The 27,375-nt window shown below is 44.2% G+C and overlaps 1 protein-coding gene across 4 annotated transcripts in view; it reads right to left on the bottom strand.

The window, feature by feature from the left end:
- HECTD1 (HECT domain E3 ubiquitin protein ligase 1) overlaps positions 1 to 27,375 on the bottom strand; it is a 150,596-nt gene that overhangs the window by 21,903 nt on the left and 101,318 nt on the right. For 2 of the 4 annotated variants that reach the window (XM_040332853.1, XM_040332852.1), the window contains 12 exons: positions 27,015 to 27,191; positions 20,979 to 21,767; positions 20,079 to 20,297; positions 16,439 to 16,572; positions 8,227 to 8,383; positions 7,839 to 8,061; positions 7,279 to 7,333; positions 5,766 to 5,948; positions 5,293 to 5,503; positions 3,639 to 3,724; positions 3,369 to 3,496; positions 3,078 to 3,279 (listed from right to left, as the gene is read on the bottom strand). In XM_040332853.1, the coding sequence (XP_040188787.1) occupies positions 3,078 to 3,279; positions 3,369 to 3,496; positions 3,639 to 3,724; positions 5,293 to 5,503; positions 5,766 to 5,948; positions 7,279 to 7,333; positions 7,839 to 8,061; positions 8,227 to 8,383; positions 16,439 to 16,572; positions 20,079 to 20,297; positions 20,979 to 21,767; positions 27,015 to 27,191 (2,564 nt within the window). The remainder of the gene's footprint in view (positions 1 to 3,077; positions 3,280 to 3,368; positions 3,497 to 3,638; positions 3,725 to 5,292; positions 5,504 to 5,765; positions 5,949 to 7,278; positions 7,334 to 7,838; positions 8,062 to 8,226; positions 8,384 to 16,438; positions 16,573 to 20,078; positions 20,298 to 20,978; positions 21,768 to 27,014; positions 27,192 to 27,375) is intronic. The other 2 variants (XM_040332854.1, XM_040332855.1) reach the window with 2 other exon arrangements.

Below are 27,375 nucleotides of genomic sequence, written 5' to 3' on the forward strand. Positions count from 1 at the left end.
CTTAAAATGTATACACAAAAGCACTAGACCATGGGTGCTCAACCTGTGGCCCTCCAGCTCCTGTGGAACTACAAGTAAAATCATGCCTCTGCTTTTGGCAGCCATGCTTGTAACGGTCAGTGGCTTGCAATGCCTCATGGGACTTGTAGTTCCGCAACAGCTGGAGGTTGAGAACCCATGTACTAGACTAGACAGAAGAGTGTCCAGTGTTCATGTAAAGAGAGCATTATCAGCCCTGGTAAGGGGTAAATCTTTGATCAAATATCTAATATCTGAGGTGATAAGAGAGGAGAACAAAAGCCAACGCTGGAGATTCTTAACCTGTTGCTGATCACCCTATAGCAGTTTTACTGCTACAGGGCAGCAGCTGTGCGCTGGATCACGTGATCCCACACTACCGGGTAGTGGGTGCGAATGTGTGCTGCTGAGTAATTACAGAGGGCGCAAAATCAGCGGGAACGGGGTACTCGATCTCTGCCGCCACCTGACGATCGTCGAGCAGAGAGACAGAACTGCCTATGTAAACAAGGCAGATTGCTGTTCTGAAGGGGGGGTGTATTTTGTGTTTCTGCAAAGCAGTAACCTCACAAAGTACAGTTAACCCTTTGATTGCCCCTGATGTTAACCCCTGATGTCATTAGTGCAGTGACAGTGAATATTTTTAGCACTGATCACTGTATGATCAGAATGTCTGCCGCAATATTGCCGTCCCACTATAAGTCGCTGATCACAGACATTAGTAAAATAAATAATAAAAAATATCCCATAGTTTGTAGACACTATAACTTTTGCGCAAACCAATCAATATACGCTTATTGTGATTTTGTTTGCAAAAAATATGTAGCAGAACACATATTAACCTAACTTGAAGAAATTGGATTTTTTTTATTATTTTATTGGCTATATATTATAGCAGAAAGTAAAAAATACTGGTGTTTTTTTTTTTAAATGTTTGGTCTTTTGTTGTTTATAGCACAAAAGGGAAAAACCGCAGAGGTGATCAAATACTACCAAAAGAAGGCTCTATATGTGGTTAAGAAAAAACATTTTTTTTTTTGGGTAGTGTCAGTTAAAGGAACGCAGTGCTGTAGCGCAAAAAAATGGCCTGTCAAGAAGGGGGGGGGGTAAATTTTCCAGAGATCAAGTATAAAACCCTCTGCACATCACTATTCCCCCGCCCCCCCCCCCTGCATAGTTCTAGCGAATGTTGACATGTTATCATACCCCTCTAACACCTCAAATGTTATATATGTAAGCTATTTGGATCTAGACACAAACATTTTCAAGCTATACTGTATAGGTGCAGGTCAGTGACCAGACCTGAATTTGTATTCAGTTTACCTCCTGTTGGCACTGATGTCCATTTAGGCAAGTTATGTGCAAATAAGTATATTTTTAATTTATCCAAGCACTAGTAGAATCACCCATTCCCAAATAGAAATGTTGAGTTTTAGTTTCTATTTGTGACCGCCTCCGGAACATTGCTTTGATCCAACCAAGGGTCTGAACATCCATTCATGTCCATGGGATTCACTAAGCGCCCGACCCCTGGCCACATGTGTATGTAACCCATATGTTTATGTATTGCTTTTCAGTTTGTGTATATGGCCAATTTGATTATTTTTCTTTACTTAGTTATAAACAATTTTGAACGGGTTTTTCTTTCCCCTGAAGAAGCAAAAATCGCGAAACATGTAGGGAATATGCGATCTCTGTATGCTTTAAAACGGCAATCATGTGTATTATTGACCACTATGAATTATAACTTTAATTGGATCATGTTTTTATACACATTTTGTATTTAATAAAACTATTTTGTAATTTTTTTAAGACACGTTCTTTCTCATCATTACTGCTTTACCCAATGCACCGCAAAATATCCCTCCTTCTCTCTATCCTAAAGTGCAAATAAGTAGTTGGCATGTTGCAAAGTAGAGTCGGGACTCGTCAGACAGGGATAACTTTGACACAGTTGGCTAGAAGTCCTTTTTTTTTTTTTTTTTTTTTTTTTTTTAAGTCCAGTGTGTAGAGAGTGGACAAAAAGGAGAATTCTCAACTGTCTATGCCAATAAAAATCATTAAGAAACCTGTGTTTGTGGTACTAGATAACATTCTGTATGATGTATATATCCAATGCCACATTTCAGAACTTCTATGTACTGTCAAAGACCTAACCCATATGACTCCACTGGAATAGAAAGAAATATACGACACTGCAAACTTGTGTGTGATGGCACCTGTTATATTGATAACAATGGATTATTAAATAAAGAAAAAAAATGCAAAGGTAATTATCTTCTTTTTTGGGATATGGATACTAATACTGATTTTTAAAAATGAAGCAAAGAGGAGCTATTCTCTATAGCAGGGTTCTCCAAACCTTTTAAACAAAGGGCCAGTTTATTGTCTCAGACTTTAGGGGGGGGTTGGACTGTGGCCATTGTGGGTGGAAATTTTCCTGGCATCAGTGGGAGCGAACATTTCCCTATCGTTGGTTTTATTGGGAAGAATGGTACCTCATGGTTGGTGTCAGTAGGAGAAATGGTACACCATAGTTAATGTCAGTTGACAGAATTGTCTCGTATCAGTGGGAAGAAACAGTGCTTCAAGGGCCAGATAAAGGCAAGGAAACTGACACATCAGGCCCCTGGGCCGTAGTTTGGAAACCACTGCTCATAGATAATAGAATCAAAATGGATACAACAGGCAACTGCTCCTTTCATCTGCATCTTGAAATTAAAGCTAGTGTTTTCACACAATTTTTAAGTCTAAAGTGTATCTAAAAGCAGCATGTTTAAAAATTTTAATGTCGTAGAGACATTTTTAAAAGTCTTGTAAGTTGTTTCCTATCCGTGTCCCTTTAGGCAGATTTTCCTTTACTTGTCCTATAGACCTAACAGGAAGGGAGAGGAAATCTTTGTAAACGTGAGGAAAATCCCCTCAGTTGTCACTGTAACAAATTGGAAGATTTACCCGTTTTCCTTTTTGATAAAACTTAAAATTGTAATTTTCCCTCACTTTCAGTCCAGATGACAGTAATAAAGACCTGACAGAGGTTCTAGCAATTCACTGCTTACCTCCAGCACAGACTTGCGATCTGCATGAATCTGCATAACATTTTCTGCCCATTCCATCAATGAATCACCCCGTGGCACTTTAACGCGTTCATGTTTCAGACGTCCTACTCTGAATTCTCCAGGATCATCACGACGCACTGCACTGGCTGTCCGACTCCTCTCTACAGTGGCCTCCCGTCTGTTCTGCAGCCAGACAATAGCTCTGCACAATAAACCAAAAACAAAACATTGTACTATGCGAGTACAATACGTGTCAAGGAATCGTGTATAAAAGCTTCACAATAATAATACCTGGATGCTCCAAAAGCTGTACATGTAAAGTAGAGCTGCCGGGTTTCAAAGGGAATGAGGAAGGGACATTTGCTGGTTAACTGCTCACACCAGTCTGGTAATGCTCCACTTGCTAAAGCCAATGGCTCCTGTATAGAAAAATATATTTTTACCAATGTTGCTTCTACAGTAAATATACAGATGCAAGCTTTATGTGTTTCCAGAATCATCAGCCAACACTGTAATTAGTAATTTGTGGCAGCAAGAATGTCTGTGGCTTTACCACAATACCTCAATCTGCTGCAAAATTTTGGTGGTGATTTTCTTGCTGGTGAATTCCTCTGGAGGAACACTGAAGAGAAGCATTTCATCTCCTTCTGCAACAAACCAAGACAAAGCTTGCATAACTTCTATGGTAAAATACATCTAAATACTCCATACAGTTTTATTAGAACGACGACTCAATTTATAATCAATTCATATTACTTTGAGTAACTAAGATACTAAAAAAAAAAAGTGCAATACATTTTCAAAAATAGTTAAACTCTTGTCTGGAATTCATGTGTTGTAATGTACAGCTGGGTGCTCTAAAAGTGAAAATCCCAAAAGCCCTCTGCAGTATCATGGATATGGCCCCTTCTCCTGCAGTTTCTTGATTTGGGAAATAAAGCTACAATTAAACCTGCAATGACTCCCATCTTTTAAAACTTTTAAAGACAGCTTTACCATGGCGGTCTTTCTGAAGAAATACCAAACGGGCAATACTGAGAAGCAGCCTCATAAATGATATGCTAATTTCAAGCTTCTGCAAGAAATGAAAGCTGCCGACGTAATCATCCATCACAACCTAGCCATGCTACTGCCTATGCCCAGAGAACAGTGACAGTGGGGCAGAGCTTGAAAGCTGGCATCAGCACACAGGACAAAAGTACCAGTTATAAGGACAGAACATTGAAAGTATTGTCGGCTTGCTCTTTCCATCTGTATAAGTTTGCAAAGACTGAGTGAATGGTAAGCATTGCACCTGTGTGAACGTTTGCTTACGTGGGCTGTGACTGTCAGTTTGTCATGGCTTCCAGCTTATTTTGTCATGAAATTATATCAGGATCAAGACATCTGAAAACCGAGGTTTTGCACACAGAGGAACGTATTACACTAATCAGGTTGGTAATGGTAGCTTACTTTATATTTTGGAACAGGGGTCTCCAAACTTTTCAAACAAAGGGCCAGCTTTCAGTTTTTAGGGGGGGCTGGATTGTGGCCACTGGGGGTAAAAAATGTCCTGGGCCCAGAATCAGTGGGGGTAAACATGAGGGTTGGTGGTCAGTAGGAGTAGTCATTGTGCCCCATCATTGGTATCAGTTGAATAAATAATGGCCCATTGTTAGTGTCAGTGGGAGCAATAGTGCCCCATATCATTTGAAAGAATAGTGCCGGAAAAAGCCGGATAAAAGACTAGCAAAGGGCTGAAGTTTGGAGACCCGTCTTCGATCACAAAGAACGGCTTGCTTTAATGACCATCTGCTTAATTTTCTTTATGTTTGTGTGGTGTTCACTATTGCCCTAGTTTTCTCCAACAATCCAAAAATATACACACTCATAATGTAAGCTGTGACAGTAACATCAGATTGTAAGCTTCTCTGGAGACAAGACAAGGTGTGAATCAATCTGTGTACTGTGAAAACTGCTGTAGAATTTGTTGACATTATATAACTTTTTTGTTTCACTTGACGCCAGTACCAAATGTGTGTTTTTTCAGTAGCACTACTGTTTTTATGCAACGTGATATTAAAACAAATACAGAATTCTCTTGTGCCGATTAAGCAGTGCCCTTTAGCTCTGCAGACCATTCTTTCGGGAGAGTATTATATGTTCAAAAGTAGTAAAAGGAACAATAATGATTCACAAAGAAAATTACAGTAAAACACTCAGAAACCTGACCTACCTTCTTGTGGAGTCCTAGCAGAGTATGGATCGCTGGCTACAATAAAAAGAATGCGCAGAAGCTGTAGAACATCCTCTACACCACATGAGTTTTGCCCACTGCCTGCCTTGGCTTGTGGCTGTTCCCGGGCGTAACTTAGAATGTCCGCATTCTGCAGTGTGGAAAGGGTAGCCGTCATCACTACAGATTTGGTGCCATTCTCACAGAAGTCCTGCAATTAAAGCAGTTATGACCCAATCAAATACAATTACTGGCAAGCTCTAAGCTATAGAACAATATAAACACAAAACACACACACACACACACACACACACACACACACGGTTTCTCAATTACAACTTAAATGTGGAAAAAAAAAAAAATACTTTAGCTATAAAACCAGTTATCGTCTGAATGTCCGTAATTACAACTGAATCTAAAGACAACAAACCAAGCATAAACTAGACAACCATGCCACCCCAGCCCCGCATTACTTTGTAAGCAGCGATAAGCTGAGAGCAGTTGCGGTTCTTTCGGATGCTCTTGTTAGTTCCAGTCAGTTTCCAGCGCCGCAAGAAGCTTGGATCTGCGTTCATCTGCAGATAGGTGATCAGATCATTCTTTGGCAAAGCATCTGTACCCAGTGACTGCTCCACATGTTCCACGGACCAGCAGCCCTGAAGAAGGGAATGCGGTATTAGGGGACAGCACAGCTCTGGATAGCACAGCTGGACAGATCTGCTCTATTCCTGGAAACTGAATGGAATTTCCTTGGATGACTGTATCCATAAAATTCTGTACACCATAATATTAAAGTGGAACTCTACCTAAAAAATAACAAAATGAAAAGGCAGGATTTTTAATGCAGAAGAGACATAATATATTTTGTCTCTGCATTAAAATTACTTCTCTGCCTGTCCACACTGTACACTGATCTGTGCATGTACAGCTCAGTGTACAGTGTGCACAGGCAGGCAAGTCATTTTAATGCAGAAGAAATATAGTATTTCTCTTCCGCATTAAATTGAATTGCTGTGATGACTGAATTCTGGCACAAAAACGGCCAGCCAACGGAAACGACCAGGTGTTGATATCCAGGAAGCCGCCAGGCTGAAGATGTCAATGGCAAGGGCGGAGCTCTGGGACATGGCAGGGCTGGAGAACAGGCGAGTAGTAGTTTTGCTTCCAGCTATGGACTAGACAAGATTAGATGGCTTACAGCAATTAGAGTTTAAAGCGGTTGTATACCCCCTGATTTTTATTTTATTTTTTACACACCTGTAAGGGAATAAAGGAAAAATGAAATACTTCCCTTAGAACGAGGAGTCGGTGTCCCTCCCGGTCCACGCTGAGGCAGCTGACATTTCGCCGGCGTGTATTCCGGGTATCGCGGCTCCAGCGCTGTGAGTGGCTGGAGCCACAATGACTTAACTCCCACGCATGCGTGCAGGAGACTTCTTTCTGGCAAGATCCATCGCCTGCTGGGCCTTCAGCCGAGAATCCCCTATGCGCATGTGCCGCTGCAGTCAGCGGCGCATTGCGTGGGGAATATCTCCTAAACCGTAAAGGTTTAGGAGATATTTTTTTTACCTACAGGTAAGCCTTACCCTACTAAGGCTTACCTGTAGGTAAAAGTAAAAAAAAAAAAAAAAAAAAAAAAAAAGACTATACAACCGCTTTAATGGTCGCTACAATTGGCGAACACCAAAAAGAGGTCTGCTGAAATATTCAACACCCCTAGTGTGCATTTCACATCAATCTATCTGCACGCAGCTTCTTGCTTGTATCCTCCCTTGCAATTGCATACCATTTCTACAACCTGACATAATGACAGCAGATCTCCATTTCAATGCAAACCTGTAATCTCTGTATTATATATTCTTCGTATATTGCATTATTTCACATGCTTGAATAGCTGTAGCACAGAACAGACTTGTTAGGTTAGTAAAGCTGCATGTGTCTGGTTACACAGTGTAAGTAAAGGAAGCCAAAAACAGTGACACTTACCATTCTACCAGACTCTTTTTGCCTATCAGAATCCTTCATTTCCCTGTACATTATTCTGTTAATGAAAATATGAAAGCAGTTTGTAGACACCGGAGCTCAATGCTAATGCTTTAGAAAAGGATTTGTCAAGTTAAACAAGAAAACCCCACATTTGGATAACATGTTCAATACAAATCGGTATGGAAAATCGGCTTGATAGAATAAACTGAGTACTGAAACACAAGATCCTCATCATCTAATAAATACAATTTATATAAAAATTTAATTATCAATATTTTACCTTTGCTGGGTCAAACAATCAGTTTCTCGCAAAATGCATTTGAACCAGGCAAAAAGCAGATGGGTATTTGGCCGCATAGAGGGGAGCATTACGCAGTGTCAATAATAGTAAGAAATCACACAATATAGGGAAGAAACAAACTGAAGGCTCTAGAGCTTAATATTTCTTTGCAGGATATGTATATTACTAAACTGCTTCCTAACAACCAATAATAAAAATACGAGAAGCTTTGCAGATACAGGAAAAGACATCATATCACAATTCACATGTGCCTTCTTACGTGTATGTTGGTTCCCATATCCTCCTCAATTTATCAGACTTGATGGCTCCATTACAGGAAAGATGCAGAAGTTTCTGCACATAGTAAAATATGGTGGCACGGAAATTACTGAGTGGCAACTCCACTTCTCTTCCACTACCTAGACCTGTCACTTTCAATGTAAGTGCCAATCTAGGTGCAGGAGCACATTCCACTTCTTCCAGGAGTTCTGAGTGAGGGGTTCCTGCAATGAAAGACAGCTCATATGTAAAGCAGATAAGCCCTTAATTACTGTTAGGCATTTTCTAGATATATGAATATTCTTCCTCTCTGTCCACATGCAGAACACACAAGTCACATATAGCACATCCAATGTTCACTGTCTGTTGCTTTGCCTCTATGTACACACCTGGAGCTGGAATCTCCAAGTCTGTGGTCTGCTGCACATTGGTTCGTCCAGGACGAGGATCAAAAGCTGGCACAAGAGCAGAAAACTGTCTTTTCAGAACATAATCATCATCCCAAGTTCTACGTCTTCCACCTTTTGTCTCATATTCCTCTTCCTCCTATGTGGCAAAATGAGAATTTGTCAATATATACACTTCTTAATATATATCAGCAGCCAACAAGAATTCTTCTTCTACATGTGTTATATTACTCTCAGATGTAACCCTTACAGAGAAAAGGATGAAGGAAGATTTCTAGTAAAAGAAGAGGAATCATCACAAGAGACCAATCCTGCTGACTTGTAAATTATGTCCCTTGTGCTGATTTATCAGTTTCCCAATTTAGGCTTCACATAAGCAGCCCCATGTTAAGGGCATATGGCCTGGTATAGTTGGGGGGGCGTACTGGCTCATCTTGCACACCCCCCCCTCCCCTTTGGATGTCAGACTGCATGCTCGGACAAGGGTGTGGTTTGGACTTTGGGGGAACCCCACGCTTTTTTTTTGGCTTGTGCACGGCTCAAGATTTATACCAGGCTAGTCATTCTTTAGTACAAGATAAATAACTAAGAAAGCACTTTGAGGTAACACAGGAAGTGTGTAGGAGGCATGGGACAGCTCAGTTTCTGACAAAAAAAGCAGTTTTTTTGCACATATCAGATACAAAAAAAGGCTTTCAATGGTAAATTAACCACTTTAATACATGGCACTTTCCCCCTTCCTGCCCAGGCCAATTTTTAGCTTTCATGGTTGTCGCATTTTAAATGCCAATTGGACGGTCATGCAATACTGTACCCAAACATAAATCATTTTGTTCCCACAAATAGAGCTTTCTTTTGATGGTATTTGATCACCATTGGGGTTTTTGACAAGTGGGGTTATGTTACCTGTTTACAGAAGAGGACTAGGCAGAAACATGTTAGTTAATTAAATACATATTACATTAACAGAGTTGAACAGCCCCGCCCAGGGGGTGGTCCCTCCAGACATAACCCTCCTCACTGCAGCATGCAGCCTCAGTTCGTAACAAGCAGTACAAACCTAAAAAAGGAGGGGTGGGTGCTGTGTCCGTCCATGGACTCGGAGAAAAGGATTTTACGGTGAGTACGAAAAATCCTATTTTCTCTTATCGTCCATGGATGGACACAGCTCCTTAAATCTTGACAAGTGGGACGTCCCCAAGCAGTGTCAAAAACGAGGGGTGGAAAATATATCAGTAAAACCAACTTTAACTTCACCCCAAAACAAGCAGAGCTCCTCAACGAAGGAGGTACAACTTTAAACAGCCACCGGCAAAAACTAGCAGCCGAAAAAAGCATCAGAAGATGCACTCACAGCAACCATGTAAATTCTGGAAAAAGCGTGAACGGACGAGCAAATCGCCTCCTCGCACACCTGCGCATGATGTCGGAAAAAACCCAGGAAGCACCAATTGCCCTGGTCGAAAGTGCCGTGACCGGAAAGGGGGGCCCGCCCCTTAAGAGCATAGGCCTGTATGACAGCCTGCCTGATCCACCGAGAAATGGTGGTCGACGAGACCACCAGGCCCTTTTGTGGACCAGACACCGACACATAAGGGAGTCAGAACTCCGAAATGGAGCCGTAGCAGGCTGGTACACCCACAAAGCGCGTACCACGCCTAAAGAATGAAAGGTAACCTCCGTAGGATGCGCCGGCCGACGACAGAAGGATGGAAGAACAATGTCCTTATTCCGGTGTAAGGCCGAAACCACCTTCGGAAGAAGGGAAGGACGCGGGCGCACCAACACCTAATCCTTATGGAGGAACAAGCATGGCGGCTTGCAAGACAAGATCGCCAATTTAGAAACCCCTCTAACAGAGGTAAAGGCCACTAAAGGGGCCACCTTCTGAGATGGTGTCAAGAGAAAATCTCTCTGATTTTTCCAAAAGGAAGGTTCCTGAAGAACCAAGAGCACCAGAGTCAAAACTCATGGGGGGGGGGGGGGGGGAGAGATGGTCCAAGAGGGGAAAGTATATGACAAACCCCCTGAACACAAAAAGGCCACTGATAGAACACAGCCAAGGCTGAAACCTGCCCCCAAACGGTGCTTTAAAGCGGTAGTTCACCCACAATCCCATGATGTTACCATCGAGACAGGCATTGTAGCGCGAGCTACAGTATGCCTGTCCCGATTTTTTTAACCCCGTACTCACCTCGTAGTCGTCCATCGTAGATTCCGGCTCCCGCGGGGAATGGGCGTGCCTATGGAGAGGGAGGATGATTGACGGCCGGCCCTGGCACGTCACTCTCCCCGAAGACAGCCGGAGTAGGTCTCGGCTCTTCACGGCGCGTGCGCACAGGCTATGCGCACGCGTCGTGAAGACCAAGCCTATTTCGGCTATTTCCGGAGAAGCGTGACGCGCCAGAGCCGGCCGTCAATCATCCTCCGTCTCCAGAGGCACGCCCATTCCCCGGTATCTTCGATGGACGACTACAAGGTGAGTATGGGGGGAAAAAATTCGGGACAGGCATACTGTAGCTCGCGCTACAGTGCCTGATTTAAAGGTAAAAGATAAAAAATTTTTTTTTTTCCTGTCGATAGGGTGAACCCCCGCTTTAAGCAATTTTTAGATCCACTCCATGCTGTAAAAACAGCAGGACCCTGGACACCGAGTACGTCCGTGGATGTCACTCCATCCCTTTGCACCAAGAGATGTAGGCCTGTCAGGTGCGACGGTAGATCCTCCGGTAGAAGACTACTCAGCATTGTTGAGATGACCGAGTCGGACAGACCCCGGTCACTTAAAGTCTGGCTTCCAATAGCCATGTTGAGCAAGTCAGTGACTGTACAACAGGAGGAAGTAAGGGACCTCGAGACAGAGGGACCTCCTGCCCTGGCAACCGCCAGGGTACCTCCGCTACCAGGCGCCCGATATCGGCTGAGGTCAATCTGGAGCGATTAGAATCATCGGGATCTTCTCTGCCACCAAGGAAGCAACTACAATCGAGGAACGGTAAAAAGTCGCCGATACAGTCCCCACAGCGCGACTTGCGTGTCTGTACCAGATCACTAGACCTGGCCACAAACTTCGAGACCCTTGCGGTGGAGACGAGCGGCCAGGAGATCCATGCCCTGTGAGGCTCACCTCCTGCAAGGGAGCCGAAACACCCCAAGCACAAAGACCAGTCGCCCTGGTCCAGCCGACGACCTTGCAACCTCCTCGACCACGAGGAGAAGCATAGCCTGATTGCCTATAATAGTAGGACAATGAACGGTAGACAGCAGCTGGTATTTCCAGGCGGTCTCCCACCCAGGCACTAGTCAGGGTAGCTACCGAGACCAGACGAGTGCGGGCACATTCAGGGAGGTGTGGCCGTAGGTCCACGCAAGTCCAGCGACTCTGGGCCAACTGGACCCCCCAGGTTCACAACCCGTGAGGCTGGCATCCGTCGTAAACACCGACCACTGGAAGGAAGAAACAACTTCCAAGAGGGAAGAGTCGGGGATCTCCGTCACCAACTCAGAGACTCTGACAAGGTGGCGCACCGGAATCTGATGATTTCAGAGACAAGAGATTTTTACCACCTGGACAGTATTCCCCCTGGAAAACCCAGAGTATGGAACTGGGCATACAGTACCGCCTCGAAGGAGGCTACCCACAGGCCCCGGACCATCAGGCGCCCGGAGAGAAGACCGATTGCGTGATGCCAATACCTTTACCGCAGAGTCTGCAATTTCTCCAGGGGAAGAAGGACCTTCGCCACGAGGAGTCCGGATCAACCCTAGATACTCCAACGCTGAGAACCTAGCATGCCCAGGATTTGAACCCTGGGTCGCACACATGGAGGGCAGGCTTGCTGCCACTGAGCTACACCTTCTGGACTAAACGTTTAACACCCACCCGAATCTTCGGAGTGTCTAACACATCCACTAGGTCGGAGACAGAAGCTGCTCTCAGAAGAAAGTCGTCCAAGTAGCCAATGAGGCAAAGCCTCACTGTCCCAACAAAGTTAGGATAAGTGCGAGCTCCCAGCTGAAAAACCATGGTGCCGACGCCAGATCAAAAAAGAGGGCCACAGGCTGACAGAGACCCTCTCTCATCACGAAGCACAGAAAAAAACACTGACATGCGCAAAAACGGGACATGCATGTATGCGTCCCTGATGTCCGAGGACGCCAGGACGTCCCCCGGATGGAGCGCAGCTACCACCGAACAAATGGATTCCATGCGGAACTACCCGACGTTCACAAAGGTATTTAGGGTCTGAGGCCCATCGAAAACCCCAAACCTCTCGTCCTGCAGGAAAGGTAAAATTACCCCCCAGCTTAGCAAGTCTCACACTGCCCAAGGCAGACCGACGGGCCGGGAGAGGAAGACACGAGGAAAGAACTTTATTCTGTGGATAGGAGGAAACCCTATCTAGTACTCCGAAGAGACCACCTCGCAGACCCACTGGTCGGAGAGCAGGGAGGTTTCACCGAATTGTGAACATGCAAGCTGCCCCTCCCACCTAGAGACAGGGAGGGAAGGCTACATACATTGGCAGGATTTGGGCGTCGGCGTGATCAGCTTACGCACCCAGGGACGGATAAGTCCCCCAGCTGGGCCTTTGACGGCCTGGGAGGGTTGCCCCTAAATAATACACACACATAGGCCCAGATTCAGGTAGATCCGAGCAATATTTGCGTGGGCAAAGAGCAAATATTTTTCTCTGCGCCCACGCAAATATTGCGGTTTGCCCGCGATTCGCGGAGCAGTTGCTCCGTAAATTGCGCGGGCGATATGCTAAACAGCCGGGCGTAAGGCTGCCTAATGTAAATAATCCCGCCGGAATCATTTAAATTAGGCGCGCTCCCGCGCCGAGCGAACAGCGCATGCTCCGTCGGGAAACTTTCCCGACGTGCATTGCGGCAAATGACGTCGCCAGGACGTCATTTGCTTCTAAGTGAACGTGAATGGCGTCCAGCGCCATTTACGGTTCACTTACGTAAACGACGTGAAATTTAAATTTCACGAGCGGGAAGCGCAGCTATACTTTAGCATTGGTTGCCCCTGCTATTAGCAGGAGCAGCCTTATGCTAAAGTCGCCGTACGGAAACTCCGTACCTTGCGTGCGCAGGGCCCGCGCAACTTTTGTGAATCGGTGGTAGTATGCAATTTGCATACTATACGCCGATCACAATGGCCGCGCCCCCTAGCGGCCAACGCAAGAATGCAGCCTGGGATGTGAAGGCATAAGGAGGCTTATGTCTGTCACATCCTAGGCTGCAGTCGGTGTAACGAGGCTCCTGAATCAGGAGCACTCGTTACACCGGAGCAAGTAAGCCCTTGCGCAAGTGCTTCTTGAATCTGGCCCATAGTGTGTATGGATATGCACACATGCCTTTGGAGGAAACCGGAGTACCCGGAGGAAACCCACGCAGACACAGGGATCGACAATGCAAGCTCCAGGCAGATTGGCGTCAGTGTCCGGATTCGAACCAATGACTCTCTTGCTGCCAAGTAATGGAGTTAACCACTACACCACCGTGTGCATAAAACCATTCTGAAACAGAAGCCCTGGATAACAAGGGCGCAGCATTCAATGAAGCATCACAGACCTATATGAGTCCCTGGACCAGCTGGTCCGCTAGCCTAATAACTTCGGGAGAGAGTCGGTGCTTCTCCACTGTCTGGTGCAAAATGCTCACTCCGTGAGTTGTATACAGGACTAGGGGTCAGGACTACTCCAAGATGGCCGCCGAGCGTTCAAAACGCAGCCACAGGAAAATGGCCGACCACAATGTAAGCTGCGCCATAGCGCGGCTACGACAAAATGGCCGTCAATGGGAGTTTTCAATGTAATTGAAAAACCTCCTAAAAAATGGCACCGACTGAGACCCCAGAGTAGTGGCCACAATAGGCTGCAAGTCAGACCCAGCATGGTAAACATGGAACGGGTCAGTACTACGGATCAGTCAGATCCATACAAGCAGGGGTTCCCGCAATAGGGAGAGAGGTCACCTATACATGACACCTGGAGGGTCCACCACCGGAGAAGAAGCCCACCTTTTGAAAAGGCTCTCCTCAAAGGGGCACTGAACCGCCTGGCGGTGAGGGACTACAAAAGCCCTCAGTGGCTGTTCTCATTCCGCCTCTTAGAAATTATCAAAGAAGGGCACAGAAGGAAAAAACCTACACAGAGCGGCCTGATTTGTGTGATCCAAACAAGACCGAGCCCTCGGCAGAAACCCAGCTGCACTATCCAGCTTAAGAGAGTCCCTTGCAGCAGTGAGAAGCACACCCATAAATGCCTTATCCTGCTTTTTTTTTTTTTACTACCCAGTTACCACAGCTTCATAACAGAGCATTCCCCAGGGGATAACGGGGGAAGGGGGCACTCTTTTACCGCCCGTCCGCAGTCCACCCTCACCCTGGCACAAACGTGTCCAGGACTAGAAATAAAACCTCTGTGGGAATCCCAGGTGATAACACCTGCTGCCACCACCAGCATGTTGGGGAAGGACCCAGATAGTGACTCCAAAGATTAATAATATTTACATAGTGTGTATGTATAATATGCACACCTGTCCTTACAAATAAACAAAAGCTCCTAGAACCCTATTCAGGGCCTCTCACCCACTTGCTGCGCTCATCATGGGTACCCAGGGGACTCACCTCAGGAGGAGACTGCCCTAGCGCTGCCGTCCGCTCTCAGCACACAGCGTGTGAGAGGAAAAGAAGGTAACTGTGCGGCATCTGCAGGGACCTGTGTGCCAAATGGCGGCAAAATACCGATTTAAACGAGGAAAAGCCTCCTAGGGCTTTTTAACAGTGAAAAACCCCTCACAGGAAAGCCCCATACAAAAATTAAAAAACACAGTCCCCTCAGGAAGTCCCCCTCCCCCCTGACAGCGGGAATGTTAGCAATGCAGCAAGGGAAAGGAGCAGGGAAGTAAGAGGAAGGGACCCCCGAACCCCAGGAATGCCCAGCCGTACCAACCCACCGAAGTGGGAGGGACCGTACTTACCCGTCCAAACGAGGACTCGCTGACGCATTCCTGACAGAACTACAACCGCAATGGAGGTAGCTGTCGGCCCGGTCCACTGTGAGTGAGACAACACCACAGCCCAGTCATATGTGGACCTCGGAGCAAAGCTTACCGGCCAACCCAGTCATGGGGTATGGCGTGGCAGACCCAGCCTCTTTGCAAAGGTGTGCCCACGCTTGCTGGTCGGACTGAGTAGACTACAAGGATCTATATTATCCAGCCTGTCTCTCAGCCGACAGTTGAAAAAAGATTCTTCAAGAAAAAGTAAAATAAAATAAAATTTCTCCTCAGGGCGCTGGACCCAAAGGGAGCCATACGTCCTTCTTGCTAGGCAGAAGGAAACTGAGGCTGCATGCTGCAGTAAGAAGGGTTATGTCTGGAGGGACCGCCCCCTGGGCGGGGCTGTTCAACTCTGTTAATGTAACATGAATTTAATTAACTAACATGTTTCTGCCTAGTCCTCTCCTGTAAACAGGGAACATAACCCCACTTATCAAGATTTAAGGAGCTGTGCCCGTCCATGGACAAGAGAAAATAGGTGTTTCTTTGTTTCAGTTATAACATTTTGTAAATACATTTTCTCCTTCACTGATGGGCACTGATGAGGCTACACTGATGGGTACTGATGATGAGGCACTAATGGGAACTGATAGGTGGCACTGATTGGCACCTCTAAAGGGCACTTATTGGCAACCCTAGTGCAGACCCACCCCCATGTCAGGAGAGCAGCCGATCGTCTCTCCTCTACTTGCATCTGTCAGCGCTAGTGGAGGAAAAGTCGATAACACTACTCTTCCTGTTTATGCTGTGATCAGCTGTGATTGGACACAGGTGATCACATGGTAAAGAGCCTACGTCAGAGGCTCTTTACCGAGATCGGTGACCAAGAGCGGTGTGTCAGACTGGCACGCGTTCACAGCTTATCCTGCTGGACGTCATATAATGGGCAGTCAGGATAACTTAACCACTTTGTGCATGTCATTCTGTTATATGGTGGGCGGGAACTGGTTAAACAGAACAAAACAGAGAAAAATCTGAGAATTTATTTGTTGGGGTTTACACGGCAGCATCCTATTAGAAAGGCAAAGAGCCAAACACTGATAACTTTCTTTACATAATGATGTATAGTCAATTGATGTTAATTCTGATAACCAACACTGTATAGGTTTCAGAAACTCACCATAACTTCCTCATATTCCTGTTCCTCTTGGTTGTCATCTTCGTTCTCATCATCCTCTTCATCTGGTTCAGGAAGGTCTTCATCGTCATCCAACTCAGCCAGAAGAGTGCTTGCCCGACAACTGTCCAGGAAATCTGCCAGCACAATTGTAAACAAACATCACCACAAATGTAGGTAAGTACAGCACACCTGGTGCTAACACAACACCTTTACATTGTTAGGAGAACAATCTTCGAAAAAAGTTTTAAATGACAATGCCACTACATAAAGTTAAAAGGGATTGTAAAGGTAAAAAAAAAAAAAAAAAATCCCTAAATAGCTTCCTTTACCTCAGTGCAGTCCTCCTTTACTTACCTCATCCTTCAATTTTGCTTTTAAATGTCCTCATTTCTTTTGAGAAATCCTCACTTCCTGTTCTTCGGTCTGTAACTACACACAGTAATGCAAGGCTTTCTCCCTGGTGTGGAGAAAACCTCTTGAGGGGGGAGGGGGCGAGCAGGCAAGTCAGGACACTCTATACTTTGCAGATAGAAAAAGTAGAGACCAGACAGTTACAGACAGTTACAGTTACAGTAGTTACAGACAGAAGAACAGGAAGTGAGGATTTCTTAGAAGTAATAAGGACATTTAAAAGCAAAATTGAAGAATTAGGTAAGTGAAGGAGGACTGCATTAAGGTAAAGGAAGCTATTTAGGGATTTATTTTTTTACCTTTACAACCCCTTTAAACGGATACTAAATTCTTGTTTTTCTTAACAAACATGTTATACTTCCCTGCTCTGTTGCAGTGGTTTTGCACAGAGCAGCCCAGATCCTCCTCTTCTGGGGTCCCTCCCTCCTGCGGAGTGCCCCCACAGCAAGCAGCTTGCTAAGGGGGCACCAGAGCCAGCCAGCCAGCTCTCTGATCACTGGCTCACCGATTGAGAGCAGCGGGAGCCAATGGCAGGCTCGAGAGCCCCGGACAGCCGGGTCTCTCGTGAACATCGCTGGATCGAGATGGGGCTCAGGTATTAGGGGGGATGCTGCACACTGAAGGTTTTAAAGAATGCATTAAGATAAATAAAAAAAAAACTCTGCTTTTACAACCACTTTAAATAATGTGCTGTACTGCCAATGCTTCTGGCCATTATTTCAAGTGAGAACATCCCTTTAGTCTTAGGCTCCATTCATACCTAGGTGATTTGAATTGCGGAATTGCTGCATATCTGCCCGCGATTCCAGAATCATGGCAAAACGTGGGATGTGTCTTTGATGCCATTTTTACTTGTTAATGGCACCACAAATCACAGTGTGGTTTTGCTGCTGCTGCCCAAAAAAAGCTCCAGCTCATTCTTGAGCGACAAGCTTCGTGTGTTGCGGTTTTGCCATGATTGCAGCGCGATTGGGGTACTATTAACAAATAATGGCATGGCGAAAGCGCCCCGTGTTTTGCCACAAATCTGAAATTGTGGGCGGATCCAAATCACCTAGGTTAACAGCTTATCTGTCTCGTGAGTCACATCCTACCTTGATAATCTTCTGTGGAATTTCCTCATATAACCTAGAACTTAATGGTCCCTCAATTATTGTTAGCCATGCAGGCCCACACCGATATATGCCTTCACTGCACAGATCACATTTTGGTGTGCAGAGTTTTGTTTTTCTCAAAACAAATGTTGTGGAGATTTTTTTGTGGTATTAGTTTGTGGACATTTCTCAAAATGTTTACCACCAGACTCGTGTGCCCACATTTCCAGCAGTTCTATGGAACATTAAAGTGCCATTTAACAAAATTAAGGACCGGTTCATACCAGAACTCACACGTTTTTGCACGTTTGGCTTCTGACAGCCCATTCATTTTAATGGACTGCCAAATGCACGGTAGATAGTAAGGGGTTTTTTTTTTTGGAACAGCAGTAGTTTCCTTTATGATGACCTCCTACAAACCTAGCCTTGTTATTTACAATTTACTTACAAAGAGGTTATCAGATAGCAACAGATGCTTAGATGTCATCCTGGATTAATGTGGACAGTTGTGTGGTGTGTCCCCTTGCACTGATCTTCACAGGACACCAATGGAGATCAGAAAGAGTGCTGAATGTCTCCTCTATTTGTAGACTGTGATGGGCTTGGGTGTGCTTGGATCGAGTCCACCAGGAAGCTAGAGCTGCACACCACGAATCAGACAGCGTGTGTATTTGCAGCTGCCGTTTGGCAAATGCCTCACTGCCGATGATTGGTGGTGTGCAGCGACGGCTTCCTGGCAGGCTCAATCTGAACACGCCCAAGCCCATTACTATTTGTAGAGGGTCTTTGTGTAAACAATTCTTATACGGTCAAAGTAAATCTTTTAATTAAGCCAGATTTCCTTTAAAAAAAAATCTGCTTTGAAAAGCAGCTTGACTTCTTAAAGCGGAGGTTCACCCAAAAATCAACTTTCTGCCATTAGATCCAGCATACTGCTGACATCTGCAGTATGCTGTTTTTTTTTTTTTATACTTAGCGTTTATCAGCCGTTGTTATCCGGCTCCGAGCGGGGATTCCTGTGGGGAATAGGCGTTCCTAAGCCAAGCGGATTTGATTGACGGGCTGCCAAAGCGCATCACGCCTTCCGAAAATACCCGAAGTCACACTCGGGTGTTTACGGCGCCTGCGCCTACCGTGTTGAGCTGACTGCGCAGGCGCCGTAAACACTCGAGTGTCACTTCGAGTATTTTCGGAAGGCGTGACACGCTTTAGCAGCCCGTCAATCAACTCCGCTTGGCTTAGGAACGCCTATTCCCCACAGGAATCCCCGCTCGGAGCCGGATAACAAAAGGCTGATAAAACGATAAGTGGGGGGAAAAAAACCCCAGCATACTGCAGATGTCAGCAGTATGCTGGATCTAATGGCAGAAAGTTGATTTTTGGGTGAACCCCCGCTTTAACTACAAAGTACATAAACATCACTGTTTAAATGGACATCTTCTTGCTGTATTTTTCTGGGTTCATGCTCTTAGGCCATCTTGATTGGCATAGCTAGAATGATGCAGTTTTCAGATATGCACTTTACAGTTTATTCATGGTGGCATTTGGCAGATTTGGGAAATGTACACAGAGTTGTGTAAGCAGAAATTGTCAAGGAGGAAGATTACTAAAGCTTCCTGCTTGCAATTTGTTAAAATATACACCTAATTTCGGCATTAAAATAGTTTAATAAAATTAGCAACTTAACGTGAGGTCCGCTTATTAAGCAAGACTTCAAGTTTTCTTGCATCTGTATGCATAATGAGACATTATTGGGAGTAAAACAGAATATACAGACAACAAAATCACAGCCCTGTGACTAGGTACTACCAGAAAACACTAAGGTTAGCCTATGTGATGATCATGCTGGGGCTGACAGATGCTATTTGTTGGCAGATCTGCGATATAAAACAAACCTTAAACGAATAAGCAATGGGCACAAATAGTATGAAAACTGCAACAAAATCAATGATTTACTGAATCCCAGTTTTCTAGATGGATTTTGTACTCGATGAATACATTTTATAGGAACCTAGAACTTGCATTGGTTTGATATGCCAGACATCTCAAACAATATGCCATCCCACTACTGCAAACAGAACTCCCAGAAAATAGAACATGCTAAGGCCAGAAAATCAGTAAGATTGCCTACTTACCATATAATGAATACTCTGCCTCCTGGCCAGTGTCACTCTCACTGGAGGTGGAAGTCAAGCTGGTGGTCAAAGTATTGCTGAGCGAATGGCCCACAGAGAGGCCTGTGGTGGCTGTGGCTACATTACTGCTAGTGACACTAGAAGTGGACATTGTAACAGTCGATGTGGTTCCTGTTGTGGTCAGATTGGGAAAACTCTGAGCTCCCATGAGTGGAGAGGCTAAAAAGAAAAGCAAACCAAAACTTAGGATTTACAACAATTTCTGTAATGGACAGAACTTTTTTTATCCATTAGCTAAAAAGCTAACACATTAAAGTGGAATTCCAGCTTAAAGCAAAACTAGCCTTAAAGATGTACCCCCCCTCCTCCTAAAACGTATACCTTCACGTGTTAAAAAGATGCATATACTTGTTTTTGTTAACAAAACAAAAGATGTATATACCTACCTATTTTTTAGTACATTCTGATCTGGTCATGTGATTCCCTGTGTCAACCAGAGGCTGCTGCAGGGTAGGAGAGAGTGCTCAACGGCTGGTAAAGCCTGGAGTGGTGACATCACCCATATGCTCCTATGCCCTAGCTGTTGTCGGCGCCCCCTCATTTCCCCCGTTGACTGACACAGGGGAGCCAGCACATGTTACCGGCCCAAAGTGAGCTGAAAATAGGTAAAAATAAGTAAATGCATCTTTTTTTACACAGGTTAGTCAGCACAGCTGTTAAGAGGGGGTAGAGGACATTTTGAAGGCTAGATAGGTTTAAGCTGGAATTCTCTTTTATATGTTGCATGTGCCTCTGTGTTAATAAAATATAAAACTTCTATTAACACAAAGATCCAGATGAACTACAACAATGGTTATTTCTGGGTCAAACCCCCCCCCCCCCCCCCATGTCAATACTCACTTGCAGAACTCACGGCATTTCTTCCAAGTGTGTTGGTGTTGTTATCGCTGCTGCTTCGGCTAAGGTTCATATTGTTGGTGGCGTTCGTCCTGGCGATGTTTGCAACCCTCCGTACAAAGGATTCAAGGCTTGATGTCTCTCGTGATGACAGGTTGGGAACACTAGCGCTGGAACTCATAGGAGCCCCTGCAGCCAACAGAGAACTGACTGAGAGCCTGTTGCTAGCAGACGAACCCAGTGGTCTGGGAACAGCAGCCTCCTTGTTGCTGAGTTCTGACACAGAACTGACGTCGGGTGAGCTAATGCTCACCATGCCCATTGATATGGCAGGTGCGTCCCCTGTTTTCCTCTCTCCTCCCTCACCCACAATTTCACCCCCTGTGGGGCATGTGGATGGACCAGAGGCTGCCAGTACAAGGATGGGATCATGATGCAGGTCAGAAACGTGCTCCTCTGCCCTCCTCTCTGTCTTGGCACAGGTCAGACTCACATCACTGCTACTTGCCACGCTACATACGGAGCTGCTGCTCCCCTTGCGACTGCAGGAGCCAGTCACACCGCCAGCAACCGTACAAGAGGAGGAGGAAGGCGGAGGGGCTTTGTCGGGACAGTTGTTTTTCACCAGGCTGCTCCAGGAGGGTGGTGTGCCTGCAACAGTGGATGAAACAGGTTTGGATGACACTGCAGATTCTGGGTCATAACCTGGGGCCAGCTTGAGGTCAAACTTTCCTTCCGCGCCCATGCGGTAAGAGTTAGAGCCACCGGCATCCCATATGACATCAATCCAGCCTGGAAAGGGACAGTAGCGTGTAAGATGGAAAAGCAGACAGCAAAGAGCATTTGATTGGGATCACGCTAGAGTTCAAGCCACAGCAAGCACATTAACCCCACTCACCACCAACACCTGATTTAGTGGAATTAAGAAAACATGGACAAGCTCATAGCAGCACAATTGCTGTTATATGAATAAATTATATTATACCCAATAAAAAAGTGATTTTAGCGACTAAAGGCAAAAGACAGATATCGTTAATTTTAGAACAAGCAGAAAGCAGAGATAAGCAGCAGAAGTAGAGTGAAAAAAACACTGCAAGATGAGATGTTAATTCTGGCCACCACAGCAAAATGAAGGAGTAAAAGAAAGACCTTTACTACCCAAAGCGTTAGTCACTGAGCCATTGCAATGGGCAAACTTTCAATGTTAAATGACCAGTAAACCTAAATAATAACTTGCTTTCTGAAAATATATTTGTGTTATACATTCGTGATGCAGAAAGATCTGAATACAATAGTATCTGGAACCTAAGAGAAGATATTTTTTCATACACACAGTAGGTGAAACTTAAGCTGGAGGTAGATGATGGTGTTACACAAAATGCTGGCCATGCTGGGCTTGATTTTGAAGTCCATGGACTGAACAAGAGAAAATCTATTGATTCTCAGGAAGTCCCACTGCAGCTGTATGAATACAGTGGCACCGTCGAAAAAGTAACTGCATCTGATAAATTGCAGTCACTTTCTGGCTGATAAACTTCCACCCAGCTTGACAAAAGTCAATTTAAAAAGGAACTGAGCTGAGTAAAATTACTGCTGGCAGGGCCACCATTGCTCCAATTTCAGCCAACTCGATTTATGAATTAAAATGCGAAGATTTCACACTCCTATTAACATTCTGTCCCCTTCCAATAATCAATGGTAGAATGATTCTAAGTATAGGCTATCACTACTTCTAACCAGAGGTGATATGGGAATAAGGGCATTTACCTGAGTTACTATTTCAGGAGTGGTGCCACATGGGTTATTTTTTCACTTGCATCTTAAAAACTTTTGCCCAACTAGTTTTAATTTCCAGTGACAGATAATTACACTACAAACACTCCTGAGCATGTACTGAAACACTCTTGCCAACATTAACTAGAGAAAAATTAACAAAATAAAACAGAATGGGGCACCAGCCTTGTGCTTTACTTTAATTCCCTACCCGCCCATAGTCATATGACGTCCACAGATGGGATCTCCCATCCTGGGTGGACACCATATGACATCCTGGGCTTCCCGGCCGTCTAGGGGGCGCGCGCTCGCGGCATCGGGCGGGACCCGGTGCTCGTTCCAGGCGGCCGCGATTGCACGCCATCAAGGCAGGGCGGTGGATCTGTCAGGTGAGGAGACCAATGTGCGTTCCCAGTACAGAGGAACACACATCGGTCTCCTTACCTTGTGAGTCCCTCCCCCCTACAGTTAGAATCACACACTAGGGAACATATTAACCCCTTCAGCGCCCCCCTAGTGTTAACCTCTTCCCTGCTAGCCACATTTATACAGTAATCAATCAGTGCAGTTTTATAGCACTAACCGCTGTATAAATGTGAATGGTCCCAAAAATGTGTCCGATATGGCCGTCATAATGTCACGGTCACAAAAAAAAAAAAAAATTGCATTACTAGTAAAAAAAAAAAAAAAAAAATGCAATAAAACTATCCCCTATTTTGTAGATGCTATAAATTTTGCGCAAACCAATCGATAAACGCTTATTGTGATTTTTTTTTTTTTCTTAACCAAAAATAGGTAGAAGAATACGTATCGGCCTAAACTGAGGAAAAAAAACAACATTTTTTTTATATATTTTGGGGAATATTAATTATAGCAAAAAGTAAAAAATATTGAATTTTTTTTAAAAAAAATTGTCGCTCTATTTTTGTTTATAGCGCAACAAATAAAAACCGAAGAGGGGATCAAATACCACCAAAAGAAAGCTCTATTTGTGGGAGAAAAAAGAACGCCAATTTTGTTTGGGAGCCACGTCGCACGACCGCGCAATTGTCACTTAAAGCGACGCAGTGCCGAATCACAAAAAGGGGCAAGGTCCTTAACTTGCATAATGGTCCGGGTCTTAAGTGGTTAAGGCACCATTTAGTCATAAAAAAAAGTATATAAAATATACTTACATACGACAACAGTCATAAATTGAGGAAGTGATAATGAAATAAATAATATGTGCCAACAGTGCAATGGCTAATCACCACCCATTTGAGTGAATGGTTGCCAAAAGTGCATCAGAACAAAACATGCATAAATCGAACACAAATGAGTCCGTTGCAATATAACAGTGAATAAAGTGTCCATAAAAAGTGCATGAAAAATATTAGTAGTGCTCAGATTTCCTTCTATTCATGTTGTGCAAGGAAAGAGATGGTTTCCACCTTCACCAATTAAGGTACACCGCAATTGTGCATAAAAGGATGGCACCTTACCAGATGTCGTTGACCTTTTTCGTTGGCAAATATTCCCTTAGTTCCTTGAGTGCAGCTTGACTTGGGGCGTCATTAAGCGTGGCAAAAAAGAAGAAGAGACCGATGGGTCCTCGCTGGGGAAGCTGGCGTGCTGGAACGCACGCCAGCTTCCCCAGCGAGGACCCATCTTTATTCCGACCTAAGCCGTACTGCTGGGACGTGGGCACTTTTCCAAGTAAGGAGCCACTCGGCACTGTGTTATTTTAATTATTTTAATAAATGGTATCATGCTATGGCGGGCTCTGCTTCTTTTTTGCCACGCTTAATGACGCCCCAAGTCAAGCTGCACTCAAGGAACTAAGGGAATATTTGCCATAGTTTGTCCTTTTGTGACAACAAAGCTCCATTTGACCTCTTTTCTAACGAAAAAGGTCAACGACATCTGGTAAGGTGCATTCCTTAATTGGTGAAGGTGGAAACCATCTCTTTCCTTGCACAACGTGAATAGAAGGAAATCTGAGCACTACTAATATTTTTCATGCACTTTTTATGGACACTTTATTTATTCACTGTTATATTGCAACGGACTCCTTTGTGTTTGATTTATGCATGTTTTGTTCTGATGCACTTTTGGCAACCATTCACTTAAATGGATGGTGATTAGCCATTGCACTGTTGGCACATATTATTTATTTCATTATCACTATCTAGTATTATATGCATTTGTAGTTAGTTCAGCGCCCCCTGCTTTGCTATTTTGTTACCGTCTTCAGTTTTACTGAATTTTGGGGAGCAGCTCTTATAGATTATTATTATTTTATTTATTCACTGTTTTTTATTTGGCGCGAGATCCTTACCTCTTATAAATTGAGGAAGGGTTAACCTCACTAAGAGGACCTGGATGACACTCCAAAGCAGATGCAAGAGCGAATGCATTTTGAGGGGTATGCCCTTTTTATATGAGCCAACCTATCTGCTGATTCTTAAATCAATATAGTATTGCTGCATAAGATGTTTGGGGACCTATTATTGGCATCTTTTGCAGCAATACTAGATATATTTATTAAGACTCAACAGATAGGTTAGCTCTGACAAAGAGGGTATACCACTGGAACACATTAGTTCTTGCATTTGCTGTGTAGTCCATGTCCACCTAGGTTAACACTTCAGCTATTTATATGCCTATGGCTGTTGTCGTAAGCAGATTTTATTCACTTGTTATGAATAAATGGTGCCTAAAAAAGGTAATGCACAAGACTGGTATGCCCCCCTTTTTTTTCTATCAAGAACTTACCAAATCTGAAGCTTACACAGTCACTTTATTGGAGTATAGAACTTACAAGTTTTTCTGTCTCACTATTGACCTATGCACTTTCTACTGGTTCACAACACCTTAGTGCTTATGTTATGCTCATTATTTCACCTTCAGAGGAAAATTATCTACCAAAGCTTTTTAAAAGTAATCTGGCCATACATGTTACAGTTTGAAAGTAAAATCACTGTACAATCTCATTTATAATTACCAAAACTATGTAATGTGAGGACATATCTCAATCATTTAATACATTTTACATTTGTTATAAATAGTTGTTGATAAATTTAAAGGAGATTGTCCAAAAGATTTTAACCTGCATAGTCCACTTTACACAGAGCTGAAAAAATACCTATAAAACACTGTGAACACTTTAAGAAATGCAGATAATCTGACAAAAGTACAAAACCACTGACTGACCGCCGGTCCATGTGCAATCACCCTTAGAAGATTTAAGGAGGAGGTATTTCAGCTTCTTACTGCCCTGTCCCCCAGATGTGGTAACCCCTGTATATTTTGTGTCCACAAAAGGTAATTAGTAAACATTACAACAGACTCTACAAACACATGTAAATATATTGTCAAAAACTTAAGAAACAGGTACTAGCCTGGGGATTAATACATGGTGAATGGTCATAATTAGAAGCTCTCTCTAGAAGAACAAAGTTCTACAGCAGTGTTTCTTAAAGCAGCGTTGCACTGAAAAAAAAAAAAGAAAAAAAGACAGCAGCTACAAAAAGTGTAGCTGCTGACTTAATAATCAGACACTCACCTGTCCCATGGTCCACCGATGCAGACATATGAAGCCCCGCTCCTCAGCGCCGGAATTATTACTGTGGGCGCCCGGCTGCGGCTTCACAGCTGGGCATGCACAAGCCACGCTGTGCATGGTCGGGCAATCTTCTGGGACGTGTCCCAGAAGATTACAGGGAGGGGGAGATGTGAACTTTCTTCCGGGGCTGCAGAGCCCTGGAAGGAAGTAGGAGCTGGATGCCTCTAAAACGAGGGAATCAAATGTGGCATGTCAGGAGGTCACATTTAAAGGAAGTTCCATTTTTGTGTGGAACTCTGCTTTAAAACAGTGCTCAGGGACCAGCACCAAGTCACATTTCCATATTTCATTTTTTTTTCCACTGCATATTTCACACATGTCCATTTTCCTGCTATAAAATCCATGAATTTTACTGCAGGAAAATATTTCCTCTCCTACTTGGCTGCTTCACATTTATGCTCTGCATTTTTTTGTGTTTTTATCGACAAGTAAAAGAGCCCATTCACACATAGGTGCGACTGATCCCTTAAATTGTGGTCAACCCAGATGTAATAGAAATCTGAAAAATACAACCAGAGGTCCAGGGAACACGTGTGCGAAACACTGCTCCAGCATGTCAAGCAACATATATTTTAGGTTTACTTGCCTTTTAACATACCTGAATGAGTTTGAACTCTTTACAGAATAGGCAGCCTAGTTAGGATGAACCACAACTTCCTTACCATTGTGCAACTCTCCAGTAACCGTGCCTTCACCCTGTGCACTACCATCTTGGTCTCTCCATTTCCAGTCAATGCCACGAATCACTCTGGCTCCAGGCACCATATATTTCAGAACTTGTGAGCGTACCAATCGCCTCTGGCGCCTTAAGTTTGCTTCCGCTTCTTTGGCTGCTTTTCCTTAAAAAAGGGAACAGGTAAAGCCTAGTACACACAATGAGATTATCGGATGGATGATCATCTATTTTTTTTTTTGCATGCTATTCTCTATATGGAAAACGAATAGGTTATTAATGTCCAAAAATTCCCGTACAACAGAATTGAAATTGGAAGTGATGCAATATATTTTTATTGTATTTTCGGA

This window comes from Rana temporaria, chromosome 13, assembly GCF_905171775.1.
Source record: "Rana temporaria chromosome 13, aRanTem1.1, whole genome shotgun sequence".
NCBI lineage: Eukaryota > Metazoa > Chordata > Amphibia > Anura > Ranidae > Rana > Rana temporaria.